Below are 17,718 nucleotides of genomic sequence, written 5' to 3'. Positions count from 1 at the left end.
CCCATGGCCAGCTGCCTATTTTTGTAAATGAAGTTTTACTGGAATACAGCCTCACCCATTTATTTGTATTGTCCATGGCAACTTTCATTCAGCAGAGTTGAGTAGCTGCAACACCGTACATGGCTCACAAAGCCTAAAACATTTTCTTAAAATATTTTCTATCTGGCCCAATAAGAAAAAGTTTGCCAACCCCTGCGTAGAATTATTGCCATACTAAACTAAGGCTAAGTAAAACTTCATCAGAAAGAAAACTAAAACCACAATAATTAGAATACAAAAATACAAATGACATGCTTGGTCTGATTCAGGCACTTTCAAGATCATAGTTTATTTATTACTTCAGATAAAAAGATAGTATACATATTAGGGAATCCCTTAAAATTCAACTCTAGAGTTATACACCATCTAGTACTTTTGAATTGAATGTTAACCAAAAAAGTCTCTAAACACCTGAAAGCCCCACTAGTAACATGAACTACGGTAATAAAAAATTTGACATTTAATTTGTTCAATATATAGTATTTACATTATGAAACCAATGGTAATACGATAAACAATGATAAAGAAATAGTAAAAATAAACTCTAAAAAGCAAAGGTTTATATTCTTACAATGTGCTAATTATCATAATTGTATATAAAAATTAAAACACAGCAGAGCTTTCTGCTACAAAACTCTTAATCATCTGAGTTGTAGTCGTTACTTGCTAACGATTTACATGCAACATCTGCTAGTGCTGACATTTGATTTTTTTCCCCCAAGGAAGTGTGAGTAGATATTTATTTAAGAGCAGACATTAATTTACTTGTGGACAGAAAAAGATAAAACTGTACTCAAGATTAGTACTGGTCACAAGCCTCTTCTCTACAGAAATGATAAAAATAATAAGACTGAAAACAATTCCAGAAAGGAGATGCACAGGCAAAGAGTACCATGAATGGCACAGCTCAAAAAATCTTGGGACCAATTAGACACACATGTTTTCTCTCTCCTTCAATGACGAGAGGTCTATTTTGCCATCAAATTACAATGCCTGTAGCAAGTAAGGGGCACCAGGTGTACAACTAATTAAACCCTGCAAAATACTAAGATGGGCAGTGGTGGCCAGAAGAAGGAACAACTTCTATGTAATTCAAACTATATACAGCATAACTGGAATGCAGCTCATCCCAAACTGGCTATGTGAAACAATTGGACCTTTATGATTTCATAGTTAAAATTATGACAAGTGTAATAATACAATAGATTTACATGGAAAGCAAGATCCAAGGGGCACTTTATATTATTTACTGTGTATTTCAATTTAAAAATAATTTTGCTAAGTATACATCTCAACTGAGGTCTATGTATAAAATGTCCTAATAGATACAGATATTTACCTTTGGTGAGTTAAAGGCCTTTTTGTGACTTCTGTCTGAATTGCAGGCAGAATGCGAGATGTACTGCACATGTGGGAGAAACTCAACCTGAGGTAATCCAAAAGATGTGCGTGTGAGGAACCTGGAGGTACTCTGACAGTCAAAGCACACCAGAACCCAAACGGGCAACAGTGAGGATGGCAACGAGCAATGGAATGCCAGTATGGCGGTGAAACTTTTTCCACAACAGAAAGAGGAAGGCCTCTCGTACCAGCAGAATCCTGCATACATACACAAAAGAAAAAGCCACCCACCATTTCATAAAACAAAAGCCAATTATAGTGTGGGAAGTACAAACTGCAGAAAACCAGGAGTCCCTGGAAGAAAAACGACTGGTTCCCGCGAGAGAAAGGAGGACGCTTGGTTCTGCGCAGGGTCACTTGGTGAAGGCGGCCACCACTGCCCACAGCACCTCGTTGGTGCTGGCCTTCAGACACTCCACCTCAGGGTCTAAGTCCAGGAGCTGCCGCACCCGCTTGGTGGCTAAATCGTACTGCTCATCCACGAGGGGCGCGAACGCGTTCTCCAGGACATCCGAGGCGTGGGCCAGGTAGATGAGGGCCAGCAGGCGCTTGTCCATGCGGTGAGGGTCGTTCACCCATTTGTCGAGAACGGCTTCCTGCACCTTCTTGATGAGGCGCTGCTTAATGTTGTTGTTGGTGAGGGGATGTGTCGTCATGTCAAAAAGAAGGAAGTTCTGTTTCTCGGTTGTCAATACGCCCTTTTCTACCAGGTTTTTAGCTAATCGTTCCCTCACGTTTCTTAACTGATAATGCAATTTTAACGGATTCCACGTCTCACCTAAAAGAAAGATTCCCGAAGTTAGAAATGATAGGTATTATCTGCTAATCTTATTAAATTTTGTACTGTTAAAATGAACAGTAACATTTGACTTTTTTTCCTCCAGAGAAACAGAAGAAAATCCAACTATGTTTTCTTGCCAACTAAACCACGAACCCCTTGATGGTCAGGCCTTTGGTTTCTAAGCACCTGGCACATGATTTTCAGGCACATCGGTTACTCAAGCTGAAAGCAGTCTCCAAACCAGTTCCCCTAATGCGGAATAAGCCAAATACCAATATTAAATTATGTTTGGCTTCTCTCTAGCTACTGTCAAAAAGCAGCCACTAGCAAAATATAAGATCTCTTTTCTGTTAAACACCCATCTGCAACAAAAAGAGAAAAGAATTAAAAAGTTTCCTGATTAATAAGTTATTCCTGAACCGCTACATATACCTGACCTATAAAGCTGGGAAAGCCTGTTTAGGCAATGCTATTCTTTGCTGACAAATAATATAAACCTAATTAGAGAAGGCAAAACATTTTCATCATTTTAATCTTGTCATCTATGCGTATTTCCCTTTGAGACAGAAATACTTAAAATAAAACCAAGGGACTTCCCTTGTGGTCCAGTGGTTTAAGACTTCACCTTCCAATGCAGGAGGTACAGGTTGGATCCCTGGTCGGGGAGCTAAGATCCCACATGCCTCGCAGCCAAACAACAACAACAAAAAAAAACACACAATAAAAACCCAGAAGCAATACTGTAACAAATTCAATAAAGACTTTAAAAATGGTCACATCAAAAAAATCTTAAAAAAAAAAAACCCAAATATTTTTCACTAAAACAGTTTTTTTCTTTATAGAAGACTAGAAGGAAATACATCAAAATATTAATCTTGATTATTTGGGGGATTATATTATATGTGACAAATTTTCTTTTTTGTACTTTTTGTATTTTCCAAATAATCTCCAATGAACATGTAACTATTTGGGTAATTTGAAAAAAATACTATAGTAACTTTCTAAATTGGGTCATGTTAGAGATCAACCACCGGCACTTCTATTATATGCAAAAGCTGAAATTTTATAATATTGAAGAAAAACAATTGTACTGTCTACTACAGCAGCCATTAACTATATAGGGCTATTAAATTTAAATTAATAAAAAAAAAACTCAGGGAATTCCCTGGCAGTCCAGTGGTTAGGACTCCATGCTTCCACTGCAGGGGGCCCAGGTTCGATCCCTGGTCAGGGAGCTAAGATCCTACAAGCCCTGCAGCACAGCCAAATAAATAAATAAGCAGGAAAAGCAACTCAGTTCCTCAGCTGCCCTAACCACGTTCCAAGTGCTCAATAGCCAAGTGGGGCTAGAGGTTACTGAGCGGACATCACAGAAATAAAGCATTTCCATTGCTGCAGAAAGCTCTAGTGGAAAGTGCTGACATAAAATACATTAGTATTCAAAATTATTTTGCCATATGACTTAACACTGAAGAATATGGGGCTATGCTGGAGTAATCAGTCTTGGACTTGCCTTCTGGAGTTAAACAATTAGAAATCTGCATAAAATGTATGAAACAACTGTTCAGATGCTAGTCAAAAGGCAGCCCAGAGCTGTGACCTTTGAGAGAAACCTCACTGAGCCCTACTACTGCCCAAGCTTACTACCCAAAGGCACATGCCAGGCAGCAGAGCAGAACAGAAGACCTCAAGTAGAGCACAGGACTCACACTGTGTAAAAAGGCAGAGATCAGAGCTGGGGGAGGCTAAGGCAGCTGGAATATGCAAGGCAGAGTACTGGAGAAGAGGGGACTATGCAGAATAAGAGCTCTAGAAATCTGCGTGGTGTTCGCTTGAGTCTGGCCAAAAACAAAGCCACATGTGTTATGGTGTCAAACTCCACAAAACAAGGTTAAAAAAAAAAAAAATCAAGGAAGTTGTAATGTGAATAATTCCAAGAGTTCACAGAGGGCTAGGGAAAATTTGAATTGCAATTAGCCTGAGTGGAAAGGTCTCACTGAACACCCAGGACATTCAGAAAGGATTCCAGAAGGATCACATCTTAGTAATAGGGCTAAACTAGCCCTTGAGTAAAGGCTACTCCAGACCTGACCTAACAAAGCTTACAAACAAAACTGATCCACAAGTAACTTAAGTACCTAGCAAAACAAATTTCAACAGTCTTTAAAGACAAACAAAATTCAGCACAACAGGGCGAGAGAGAGTCATGGGCATATACACACTAACAAACGCAGTAAGGTAGATAGCTAGTGGGAAGCAGCCGCATGGCACAGGGATGTTGGCTCGGTGCTTTGTGACAGCCTGGAGGGGTGGGATGGGGAGGGTGGGAGGGAGGGAGACGCAACAGGGAAGACATATGGGAACATATGTTTATGTATGACTGATTCACTTTGTTATAAAGCAGAAACTAACACACCATTGTAAAGCAATTATACCCCAATAAAGATGTTAAAAAAAAAAAAAAAAAATTCAGCACACAACAACGTAGCACTCACAATGTCCAGCATCCAATAAAAATTACTAGACTTGTGAAGAAGCAGGAGAATGTGACCCAAAACTAAGGGGAAAAAAAAATCAACAAAAACAGTCAAACAGGGACTTCCCTGGTGTCTTCCCAGTGGTTAAGACCCTGCAATTCCACTGCAGGGGGCGCAGGTTCGATACCTGGGTAGGGAACTAGGATCCCGCATGCCACACAACCAAAAAAAAAAAAAAGTCAACCAGGGCTCCCCTGGTGGCGCAGTGGTTGAGAGTCCACCTGCTGATGCAGGGGACACAGGTTCGTGCCCTGGTCCGGGAAGATCCCACATGCTGCGGAGTGGCTGGGCCCATGAGCCATGGCCGCTGAGCCTGCACGTCCGGAGCCTGTGCTCCGCAACGGGAGAGGCCACAACAGCGAGAGGCCCGCGTACCGCAAAAAAATAAAAAAAGTCAACCAAATCTGACATGACCCAGAAATAACAGAGACAATGGCATTAGCAGACAAGGAGTTTAAAATGGCTATTTTAAATATCTAAATAATTTAAAGGAAAGCACGAGCACAATGAAGAGAAAATGAGAGCTTTTCTTTTTTAAAGGCTAAATGATCTGGATCTGCCATTTTACATTTTGTTATTCACGCTGTAAAACTAGGGACTTGAAAAAAACCTGTCAATTAAATAATGAAGAAATGGTACCATGAATCATTATTAAAGTCATCTTCTACATTTAAAGAAAACATAACCGCGACTTCCCTGACAGTCCAGTGGTTAAGACTCCATGCTTCCACTGCAGGGGGCACGGCTTCAATCCCTGGTCAGGGAACTAAGATCCCACATGCCACGAGGCACAGCCAAAAAAAAAAAAAAAAAAAAAAAGATTAAAAGCAAAAAATAAAGAAAACAAGATAAACTTTTCAAATAAAAAACCCTGGCAAATCAGCTTCCACAAAAAGAAAAACAATCATTGCATTCAATTTCCTTGTTAACTTCAAAAAGTAAAAGAGTTGAAATATATTTGGGGCCCTATTAGATTTTAAAACTTAACAGTATAAAAGAAAAATATAACTCAATAATAAATGAAATTCTATTTTCAATTTCTGGTGTTAAATTAGCCCACACCTACATTTAATGTTAAGAAATCATTAACAAAAACAAAAAACAACAAAAAAAGAGAAATCATTAACAGTTACTTGATGAAGCACTACAGCATAATAGGTTATGAGAGCAAGCTCTGGAGCCAGACTCTTTGGATTTCAATTCCAATTTGGTCATTTCCTAGCAGTGCAACCCTGGGCAAGGCTTCTTACCTATTCCTCTGTCTTTTCATCTGTAAAGCGATGAAAACAACTCTTTCCAGCTCACAAGGGTTATTACGAGGATTAAGTTAAGTTAAAGACATATCAAGTTCTTAGAATAGAGCCTGGTACATGGTAAGCTCGCAATAAATGTTAGCTATTATTATTTAACCATGTGCAGAATCAGCACTTTGGCAGAAAGAGTTTATCCTATTTATAATGGTCTAAAAAAATCATACTAGGTACTGAGAATGCAGACATTAGTAACACATATTTCTTTTTTTTTAAATGTATTTATTTAATTTATTTATTTTTGGCTGCGTTGGGTCTTCAGTGCTCCACACAGGCTTTCTCTAGTTGCGACTAGCGGGGGCTACTCTTCGTTGCGGTGCACGGGCTTCTCATTGCGGTCGCTTCTCTTGTTGCAGAGCACGGGCTCTAGGTGCACAGGCTTCGGTAGTTGTGGCACGCAGGCTCAGTAGTTGTGGCTCACGGGCTCTACAGCACAGGCTCAGTAGTTGTGGTGCATGGGCTTAGTTGCTCCGTGGCATGTGGGATCTTCCCGGACCAGGGCTTGAACCCGTGTCCCCTGCATTGGCAGGCAGATTCCTAACCACTGTGCCACCAGGGAAGTCCTAGTAACACATATTTCTAACTCTAGAAATTTTAAATCAAAGGAAGGGAACATTCATAATATAACAACTAACTGTACTTAACTGGCTAGAATAAGATGTAAATAGGGCCATAAAAACAATATGAACCAAGAGCCCAGAGGAATAAGAAATTACTTGAGTTTGATGTTAAGGGCACGCATCTTTCAAAGGTTAGTTATGACTTTCATTTTTCAATTGTTGTACCAACCCACTGTCTCCCCAATAAATGCCTGCCGCAACTTTCACCGGACAGTTTGGGTTTTGTGTTTTGTTTTGTTTTGTTTTGCGGTACGCGGGCCTCTCACTGTTGTGGCCTCTCCCGTTGCGGAGCACAGGCTCCGGATGCGCAGGCTCAGCGGCCATGGCTCACAGGCCTAGCCACTCCGCAGCATGTGGGATCTTCCCGGACCGGGGCACGAACCCGTGTCCCCTGCATCGGCAGGCGGACTCTCAACCGCTGCACCACCAAGGAAGCCCTGTTTTGTGTTTTCTAATATCATTGGCACGTGGTAGGCAGCCTAAGGCACCAGGCTAGAATTAGCTAGGTTGTGTTTTCTGACATTCTTAAATGACTTTTGGAAATTCAAACTTATAAACACAGAATAATCGATAGCCAAATTTATGTAAAAGCCCATAAAAAACTATAGTTCAAATCCAAGGTTAATTAATTAACTATACTCATAATAATAATTTGTCAGTTATCAAAGAAGTACTATTCCCTGGCAACTCACTAGTCAATTAGGAAGTTATTCTATGTCTCAGAAAACATCTTGGCTACCTATTCTCAAATAATTGTTGGGGCGGCGGCGAGGGAGGATAAGATTATTCTAAGGTCAATTTCTCTTTCCAGACCTAAAAAAACCAGAAATCCCTCTGATGCCGCTATACAATGATTTTTTTCCTCTCATTGGAAATAAATGGTATTAGCAGTTTATAACTTACTGTCTATTGTACTGAAGTCATGCTAATAAGGTTTATCCACACCTTATCCACAATTAAATCGTACATACTGCACCCAACAGAACAAGTAATGCTTATTACAAAGTTCCTGTGACAAGTTCCTCAAATCCAAAATATGCTACCTTAGTTTAGTGTTGCTACTAAGAAAGAGCAGAGCCTGAACACAGACCAACCTTCAAATAATGTGTTCCATTTATGACTGGACCTTCTTATGGGCAATCATTTCTGCCTCGGAGGAAGTTAACAAAAAAGGACTCAGACATCATCTTTTGATGCAGTTCCCTGGAAAAGGGCAAATCTTGTGTGCCCACTCCAACAAAAATGTTATTCAGCTTTCCTCAGATATTTTTTAAAAATGAAAAAATCCCATAAGCAGAAAGCTGAATCAGTATGGGTAATATGTAAATGTTGTTTGATACTATTTTGAACACCCCAAAAAAGGTACAATAAAATAAGAGTGGTGGGACTTCCCTGGTGGTACAGTGGTTAAGAATCCACCTGCCAATGCAGGGGATACGGGTTCGAGCCCTGGTCCAGGAAGATCTCAGATGCCGCGGAGCAACTAAGCCCATGCGCCACAACTACTAAAGCCCACGCGCCTAGAGCCCGTGCTGTGCGTCAAGAGAAGCCACCACAATGAGAAGCCTGTGCACCACAATGAAGAGTAGCCCCTGCTCGCTGCAACTAGAGAAAGCCCGTGCACAGCAACAAAGACCTGATGCAGCCAAATATAAACAAACAAAAATAAATAAATAAACAACTGAGTGGTCAAAGTGTCTTGGCATCCTGACATTTCTGCCTTTTATTTTATTTTTTTCTATTTGGGCTTTTGTTTTTTAAATTTTTTTATTTTAGTTGATTTACACGTCTGTCTTTTATTTTAAAAGAACCAAATTAATCTAAATCCAAAGAATAAAGTTACCCCTGAGATTATTAGCATACTTAAGACAACAGTATAAACTGGGGTGGGAGGAGGGGAGTTGGTTAAGTGAAGAGAAGATACAATAAAGGTTTAACCTATACTATCTACTAAAAGATTTAGCTGCTTCAATTTAAGCAGAATGTTGAATATCTTTTAAATATACTGTAACAAACCCCCAAAGGAGGAATAATGTTCAAAATTCTAGATTAAAAGATGTTACTGTGATCCATATTGTCATTCATCCTAAGTTACTCACTATGCAAAAAAGACTTTATAAGTTATACAAGCAAATTTTTAATGTATAGAATTTATTTATAGTTAACTCTTTTATAAAGGCAACTGTGAGAAGTATATACGGAGAGGAAAAGTTCTTCAAAGGTTATTTATATCCCACTGCCCAACAATTATTTCAGTGAAAATGACATACTGGCAGGCACCTAAATAACTTCACTACAAAAAACTTCCATCTTCCTTGACATGTTACAAAAAAAAAAAAAAAAAAAAAAGCAGCTTTGTTCATATGTTTGGCAGTCTAGCGACATCTTGTGACCAAACTGATCAATTACATGTCTTATGACTTCAGAAAGCAAAAAATACTATTCTTGAAAACAGAAAAGTAGTCTTTAAACTTTTTACTCTTTGTCTCAAATACACATATTTACTAATTTTTTTAAATTAACAAGATATATAAGTAATATTTAAATATCAGTAATTTTAACATGTATATATGCACACTGTAAATAACGGTAAGATGAACCCCTGGGTATGCATCCTCCCACCCCAGGTAAAGAAGAAAGCTTCATCAAGACCTTAGATGCTTCCCTTGTGTCTTCTCTGCCTCAGAGGTAACCACCAAACAAACTTAGGTTAATCATTCTTTTTTCTTTACATATAGTCTCACCACCTATGCACGTATCCCTCAACAATAGAGTACAATACATAGTTTTGAAAACCTAGTAACAAGTACAGACTTAACTGTGTAAGGATAGGTCCACCAATTTTACCACCCCCTCTAATCCCTCTGAACAGGAACACTTCCTACTTTCTGTCTCATTTTTACCTTTCAAAGGCCCAATCCAAGTTCCACTTCCTCCAACTACTAAAGCTCCCAAGGATTTCTTTTCTCTGGGCTACTGCACTTTCAGAGAACCATACTGTTAAACTCTAATCTGTTATTAATCTGTTATTAGAAATACACAACTGGGGACTTCCCTAGTGGTCCAGTGGGTAAGACTCCACACTCCCAATTGCAGGGGGCCCCGGTTTGATCCCTAGTCGGGGAACTAGATCCGGCATGCATGCTGCAACTAAAGATCCTGCATGCCTCAACGAAGACCCAGCGCAGCCTAAATAAATAAATAGATAGATAGAAATATACAACTGTTCTTCAAATGAATTTTAAGATTCTTTTAGTATGGAAGCACTTCTTTTTAAGTTTCATAGTACCTACATCAGCCTTGCTGCAATAACTGATATTAGATACCACTCATTATTTTGAAGCAACTAAAAAATTTTAAATTAACAAACTGACCCACAGAACTGAACACTTAAAAATGGTTAAAATGGTGTTAGGTTGGATACAATTTTTTATTAAAAATCAGCAAGCACTAGCACTACTTTAACTAGGTGGGAAGTAGATATTTTCTTAATTTAAAAGAAATGTGCTTTTTTCTCCTTCTCCCACTCCAGATTCCTTTCTTTTACGCTGAAATTACAGGTCATTCCTATTACACATCAGGAACATGCAACCAAAGTGCTATAGGTGATATTTTGGCATTTGCAGCCATCCTAAACTTCACAGGATGTTGTTTAAAAAAACTTAAAAACCACTTTCTTAGTATTAGCTTCTTGGTTTACACAAATTCCTAACTCAAATGGACACTCTGTTTCACAAAATCTTAATTATATTTAATACTTTTGAGAAAAGCTTATAGACGTCTGCCCTCCTTTCACTCAACCAAGTGAGAACAGCGCACACAGCTCAAGTTGAAAACCACTTTCATTTGTCATACACATTGAGTACTGGATAAGCTACATGCATAAAATGTTATGTAACCGGTAAAGTTTAAGACATATACAGCCACCTTAAACGGTGAGATTCAACTCTTTACAAGCTATACTCCCTGTGTACCATGCGTACATAACAAAGGAAATCCAGTGGTCTAAGATATATTATTAACCCAAATCCCAATGTGCCATTAACATGTATGATGTAAGATAAAGAGACTGTTGATGGATGAAGCATCTGAAAACACCTCCACGTGCTAAGTGGCACCAAAGCGGTATCAAAAACATTGACGTTAAGGCAAGACAAACTATATTCCATAAAAAGAACTTTAGCACTCTGACTTACCTGACTTACCTCCCAAAAAAGTAAATACAACTTGAGAAACCCTCCTTTTGGTCAGCTGAGAACCTAATTACAAATTCTAATTTGCACCACCGGAAGTGGTAATGGCCAACAACAGCAGCACAACGTGAGCACAACACAAAGACTGCTTAGGCCAGTGAACTCCAGAGAGTGCAGAAATGATCCATCAGTTAGAAGGTACTAGCACTCCTACTTTTATCTCAAAAAAATCATATTTGCTAATATTTAACATATGGAGTTAACATCATACCCTCACTGAGTCTTTGTCAGCTGGCCACAGTTTGCTGAATAGGTGGAAGGCTCACCCAAAGAGGGCTGACAATGTTCTGAGCACTGTGACATACAGTCTTGGTATGTGCCGAGTAACTACCTAGCTTTAACCAAACTTTCATCAAATGGGTAAAGTAATTTTAAAAGATCTCCTACAAAAAAATTGTAATTGAAGATGACATCAATATCACAACCACAAAGAAGGAAAGAGGGTCACATTAAAGTTTCTCTTACTCAATGAGGTAAAAAGTTATCAGCAGATCTACAAAAGGGTGGTCAAAAAAAAAACCCTCAAAATTATCAAGACAGGGCTTCCCTGGCGGTGCAGTGGTTGAGAGTCCGCCTGCCGATGCAGGGGACACGGGTTCGTGCCCCGGTCTGGGAAGATCCCACATGCCGTGGAGCGGCTGGGCCCGTGAGCCATGGCCGCTGAGCCTGCGCGTCCAGAGCCTGTGCTCCACAATGGGTGAGGCCACAACAGTGAGAGGCCCGCATACCGCAAAAAAAAAAAAAAAAAAAAAAATCATCAAGACAAACTTGTGAATAAGCTTATGTTCTCTACCAATAAGAAGGAAGAATGAACCCTGCCATAGTATAAAGTGCCCATTTATTGTCCTACTACCTAAGTTTGGAATATGTGTATTCACATTATAAATAAACAAACACGCAAAACTCAGTCTTTTACTGATATAAGAATATCTTCATAATACAACTATTACTTTAGAAACTCTATTTATAAGTGAGAAAAATGACATGTTAATTACCAATCTCTGACAACCTCCAAACGTTTTTAAAACAGTCTAAAAAGCAATATATTTGAACATGAAATGAAATGAGCATAGATGTATGCAGAAGCTATGTTTTATGTAACAGTACAGAGGAACAACAAGCTAACTCAGGTCCTATACTCCAGGAGTTTACTATCTAGAAGATTAGACAAATACACAAGTAACTTTAAAATAAATGTAGTCATTAGTGCTATCAACCAAGTAAGTGTTCCTTCCTACAGCTGCACTTCCTATCTCTCTAAAGTTAGGGGAGGCCATGTGACTTGCTCTGACCAATGAAACCTGCACCACACGTCATTTCTGAGCAGAAATTTAAGAGCCTGGGTGATCTGTTATTCTCTTCTTTCCTTTACACTAGTGACTGACAGTGCTCCAGATGGTGGCAGCTCCATCTGCCCAGCTGCCAAGATGAGAATGAAGTGGCCTGTGACTGACTTACAGTATGAGTGAGAAGTAAACTGTTGTTTTAAGCCACTGAGGTTTTAGGGTTGTCTGTTACCACAGCTTAACCTAGCCTATCCAGAATAAGGCAGCATGAAGTAATTTTGACAAAGAATGACAGGAGCTAAGGAAGCTAAGGAAGTACACTATATCTGATTCACATCTGCTCAGTTTTGTTAAAGGGGATGAAATTTTAAAAACCACTATTTTCCCTATTTAGGGACTGATTAACTTTCAAGATTGCCTAACTAACTAAACAAGCTTTTGGCTATTTTGTCTAAGTTCCTTTCAAAAGGATTTTAAACTTTTACAAAAATCTCTCAGAGAATTCAGTTTTTAGTTTATACACAGAAGCTTACCACTAAGTAATTCAATCCAGTTCTGGACCGTTTCTGGAGGCTGAGTCTCCTTAACGTGCTTTAGAGCTTCATCAAGAAGAACATCCCCTGTTGGAGCATCTGACTTACAAATCACCTAAAATGTAATCAACAAGAATCACATGATCTACTTGATCTTTCTAAACAAAAAACTTAATCATGCAAACACTTCATTATGCTTAAAGCCCCAAGTGTTCATACAGTATCGAAGTTCAGATTTTAAACTAATTCCATACTAAGGAAATCCAATATTTAACCTAACCAGATTAGCCACAATCATGAACGAAAATTTAGCTACTGTGCAATAATTAGGAAAGCAAAATGGTAGAACAGTTTATACTCATCGGAATTCCATTTACTGCTAAACCTTGGGCTATCTGATCCAGAAATTCATTTTTTAAACATTTATTAGTTATAGAAACAGACTCAATTATACATAAGAATTGAATATAGAATAAAGGTGGCATTTCACATCAGTAGAGAAATTAATTTTTCAATAGCTATAATAAAACAACTGGCTCCTCAGAGCTTATACCACAATAAAAGATGAAGATTTAAATATGAAATATAATTGAGGGGATGAGAAAGTTTTCTCAAAATTGTGACAACAAGCAGAATCCTTGAAAATACCAATAGTTCTGATTACATAAAATTTTTAAATACTACAAAACTTTAAGTTAAGCACTTTAAGAGCAGAAAAACCAGAGGTAGGGTATAAGAGAAGAAAACGCTACACTGCTTTAACCAAGTACTAGATCTTTATAGCCTTCAATAACGTTCTTGGCTAAACAACAAATTTCTGGTTGAAATTCTATAATATCAAAGTTGAATTTGTTATATTACTTTACATTACCTGTTAAAATGTTATGAAATTTAACAGTATTATTTTAAAAATGGGAGTCTTCCCTCAAACTTGTCCTTGACAATACGTCCTTTCCTTTTTGCTCAATCTTATGAAAGGTTAAAAAAAAATACAGTATCTGAGACAACATGACCCAATGGAAATATAATTAGAACCAGAAATACACGGCACAAATCTATTTTAAAAATTTCTAGTAGTTATATTTTAAAAAATGAAAACAGGTAAAATTAATTTTAGTATGTCTGATTTAACCCACCATAGCCAAAATACTGACATGTAATAAATATTTTTAAATTGAGACTGCTTTACATTCTTATTTTTCCATAGTAAGTCTTCAAACATCCAGTGTGTTTTTATTTACAGAATGTCTCAATTTGCACTAACCACATTTCAAGTGTCTGGCTCATAGCCACATATGGCTAGTGGCTACCATCCTGGACAGTGCAGCTATAGAACATCTTCATCATCACAGAGTTTGATTGGAAAGTACTATTCTAGACCATGCTTTTAGTAGGGGGTCAGAGAAAATAAGAAAAAAGAAAGGAGAACTTTGGGAGAAAAAGTTGTATGTCTATATGCTATGGTCATGCCACCACTTCTTACTTCTCACTTACTCCCTAAATCTACTTCCATCTGGCCTCAACACCCAGTGCATGCCCACCCCTTTGAGAATGGTCTCACGGTGACAATAAGCTGGGTAGAGCTGGATCTCTTTTCTTATGAAATTCTGCCCCCCAAATCTCTCTCAGATGGACTATTTTTCTCCATCACCTCTGCAATCATTCTAATCTACCTAATCTGATTAACTTTCCTTGGATTAAGTTTCCTAACTAGCTTCCCTGAACTAGTTTTAGCCTTTTTCAATCCATACTCCTCACTGATCTTTCTAAAGGTAAATCTTAGCATGACATTCCAGCTTCTGCTTAAAATTCTTCAATAACTCACAGCAAGTTCCAACTCCTTAACAAAATCCAAAAATGTGTGGCCCACTAGTAAATATTCCTGCCCACACATATAATTTATATTTAGGGTTTTTCTTCTTGGAGGACAAGCCTCATTCTTAAATATAAACAAATAACCAAGGATGACAAGACACTTGAAAGTCTTCAACAAGGAAGAGACCAAAAGAGAAAATAAGAACTGAAGAAACAGATAACACAGATAAAGAAAATTCTCAAAAGAGCAGTAATATCCTCAGGGATTTAAAAGAAAATCTTACATCCATAAAACAAGAAGAAGAAGAAGCCACGATACAGAAAATGGTTCCTGGAAATCAAAAACATGAAAGCCACAATAAAAAACTCAACAGAGGATTAAAAGGTAAGAGAGACCAAGAGAATGTCAATTATATCCCAAAAAAGCTAGGAAACAAACCAGAAAGAAAAATAACATAAAAATCAGAAAGAAAATAAAGAACAGCCAAGAGGTCCACTCCACCTTATACAGTTCTAGAAACAGAGTGAAGATACAAGAAATAAAACTTTCCAAAATCAAAAGACACACATTTCTGGATTGAAGAAGCCCAAGCATAGTGAATTTTAAAAGACCCACATCAAGGCGTATCATACAATTTCAGAACACTAGAGATAAACAGAAGATCTTAAATGCTTCCAGAGAAGAAAAACCAGGTATCATACAGAGATTGACAATCAGAAGGGCATCAGACTCTAACAGCAACTCTGTATACTAGAGGACAATGGGGAAATGCCTTAAAAATTCTGTGGGAAAAATCTAACATTCTATTCCCAGCCAATCTGTCAAACAGAAATATGGTACAATAAAGGAATTTTCAGGCATGCAAAGTCTCAAAACATTTTCCTCCCACGAGGGTGGAAGAAAACATTAGATCCAGAAAACAGGGGGCTGAAAGCAGTAAAAAAAAAAAGTGACAGGAAGTCCCAGTAGAACCAAAGCATAACCAGTCCAGACTGGAACACAGGCAAATTTTAATGGAGTTATCTGATGTATATGAACATTTGAAAATTAATAATCTAACTTTTCTCTGATGGAGCATGTAAGAAAAAAGGAGAGCTACATAGAAAACTTTAAAAAAGGGGATTAACTCTAGAAAAAAACAAAACTATCTAAGAAAGGAAATCACAGGATATAACTTAACTCTACAGAAAACAGTATTAATATAGTTGTAACAATATAAAACAATCATTACTGTTTTGCCAAAAATGATGATATAACTCTATTAGGAAGATTGAAAGGTAGGGGTAAAAAGTGGTATGTAAGAGAGCCAAATATTCATCTATTTCTTTTGGCTGCACTGGGTCTTCATTGCTGTGCACAGGCTTTCTCTAGTTGTGGCGAGCGGGGGCTGCTCTTCATTGTGGTGCGCAGGCTTCTCATTGCGGTGGCTTCTCTTGTTGCGGAGCATGGGCTCTAGGCGCGTGGGCTCAGTAGTTGTGGCTCGCAGGCTCTAGAGCGCAGGCTCAGTAGTTGTGGCACACGGGCTTAGTTGCTCTGCGGCATGTGGGATCTTCCTGGACCAGGGCTCGAACCCGTGTTCCCTGCCTTGGCAGGCAGATTCTTAACCACTGCGGCACCACGGAAGGCCCGCAAATATCCATATATTTTAAGTAATAGATGTAAGTAAGTAAAGAGCATCTCCAACTGATTTATCAAGAAATGGCAGTATAAGCTTATTTAGAAATATGGAGGTAAATGCCCAAGTAAGTGAAAACTGTAGCAAGCTGAATGGTGACCCCCAAAAGGTGTTCATGTCCTAACCGCCAGAATCTAATCCCCAATAAATCTTTGTAGATAAAATTAAGTGAAATCAGATCTGGAGATGAGATTGTCCTGGATTATCCAGATGAGCCCCGACATGCAATGAAAGTGTCCTTATGAGTGACATACAAAGGAGAGGGTGATGTAAAACCAGAGGACAGAGAGAGATGCAGCCAGAAGCCAAGGAAAGCCTCAAAGCCATCAGAGGCTAGAAGAGGCAAGGAACAGCACATTGTGGCCTCCAGAACTGTAAAGAGAATTAATGTCTGTTGTTTCAAGCAACCAAGTCTGTGGTAATTTGCTAAGGCAGCCTTACAAAACTAATACAAGGACTGAGAATGGCTGCCGCCCAGATACAAGACTAAGGAGTGGGGAAGGGCAGGTAGAAGATTGCTATTTTTTTTGTTGTAAGTCTTTAAGTACAATTTGATTTTATAACTATCATATATGTATTATCTTAATATAATCAATCATTATTTTTAAATGAATAGATTAAATCATATTGCAGTATTTTCCCAAAAGACTATCAACTGCCTAGTTAAGATCATACAAACAGGTAGATTGAAGTAAAAAGCCCATGCAGGCAGGGAACATGTGTCTCTTGGTCTCCAATGTATCCCCAGAGTCAAGCACAATGGATAGAAGACTTAAGCACTAAATAAATAAATGATGAATGAATAAATGAACGAAAGAGCAAATAATTTGTTGATAATCAACACAAAACTGGTTTCTGTTCCAAAAAAACCCAAATAAACAGTATCAAAATCTTTTCACTTTAGGTCAGGGCTCCATAACATTAATGTAAAATTACCTATAATTTCTACTATTAGTAGTAACCAATGTGTATATTTCATTGATAATTATAATGACAAATTCTTAAGGTTTCTGTCCTCCATAAATCTATGGTTGCACAGTAAAACAAATAAAAATTTTATTCTGCTTTATGACATAGATATCTAAAACAGTAACTTCAAAACTAATCTCATGCCAGCTCATTTGACTCTAAATGACTAGATTTAATTTTAATATTCCACGAGGAATATTTTCTGCCATACCGTGTTTACTTTGCATACAATCTTCAAGAATACATTTCTTTCTTTCCTATAGGATTATTACTCTCTCTGGCATTTCAATCAAAAAATGTTCAGTTTTCACCTAAAACTTTTTGGATTTCATTATAAGACAGTGTATTTAGGAAAAAATAGCTTTGAAACACCCCACGTCCCCCAAGAAACAATGACAGACTAGAAGAGAAAGAGTCTTGAATATTTTAGATTGAGGTTAAAGTTAGAAATTCTAAAAACTAGTCAATAATACCTCTATTAACACAGACCTTCACAGT

The 17,718-nt window shown here is 38.0% G+C and overlaps 1 protein-coding gene across 1 annotated transcript in view; it reads right to left on the bottom strand.

Annotated features, from left to right (window-relative positions):
- Window positions 1–298: 298 nt before the first annotated feature.
- Window positions 299–17,718, bottom strand: part of GOLPH3 (golgi phosphoprotein 3) — a 53,490-nt gene continuing 36,070 nt past the window's right edge. The window contains exons 3-4 of the mRNA XM_027092709.1: window positions 12,761–12,875; window positions 299–2,218 (exon numbers count right to left, since the gene is read on the bottom strand). Of these exons, the coding sequence (XP_026948510.1) occupies window positions 1,794–2,218; window positions 12,761–12,875 (540 nt within the window). The 3' untranslated portion in view covers window positions 299–1,793. The remainder of the gene's footprint in view (window positions 2,219–12,760; window positions 12,876–17,718) is intronic.

The sequence above is a fragment of the Aethalodelphis obliquidens genome, unplaced genomic scaffold (assembly GCF_003676395.1).
Source record: "Aethalodelphis obliquidens isolate GAN/ISIS:26980383/991018 unplaced genomic scaffold, ASM367639v1 scaffold80, whole genome shotgun sequence".
Lineage (NCBI taxonomy): Eukaryota > Metazoa > Chordata > Mammalia > Artiodactyla > Delphinidae > Aethalodelphis > Aethalodelphis obliquidens.
The sequence above is the reverse complement of the archived record's forward strand: the minus strand, read 5'-3'. Positions and strand labels throughout refer to the sequence as shown.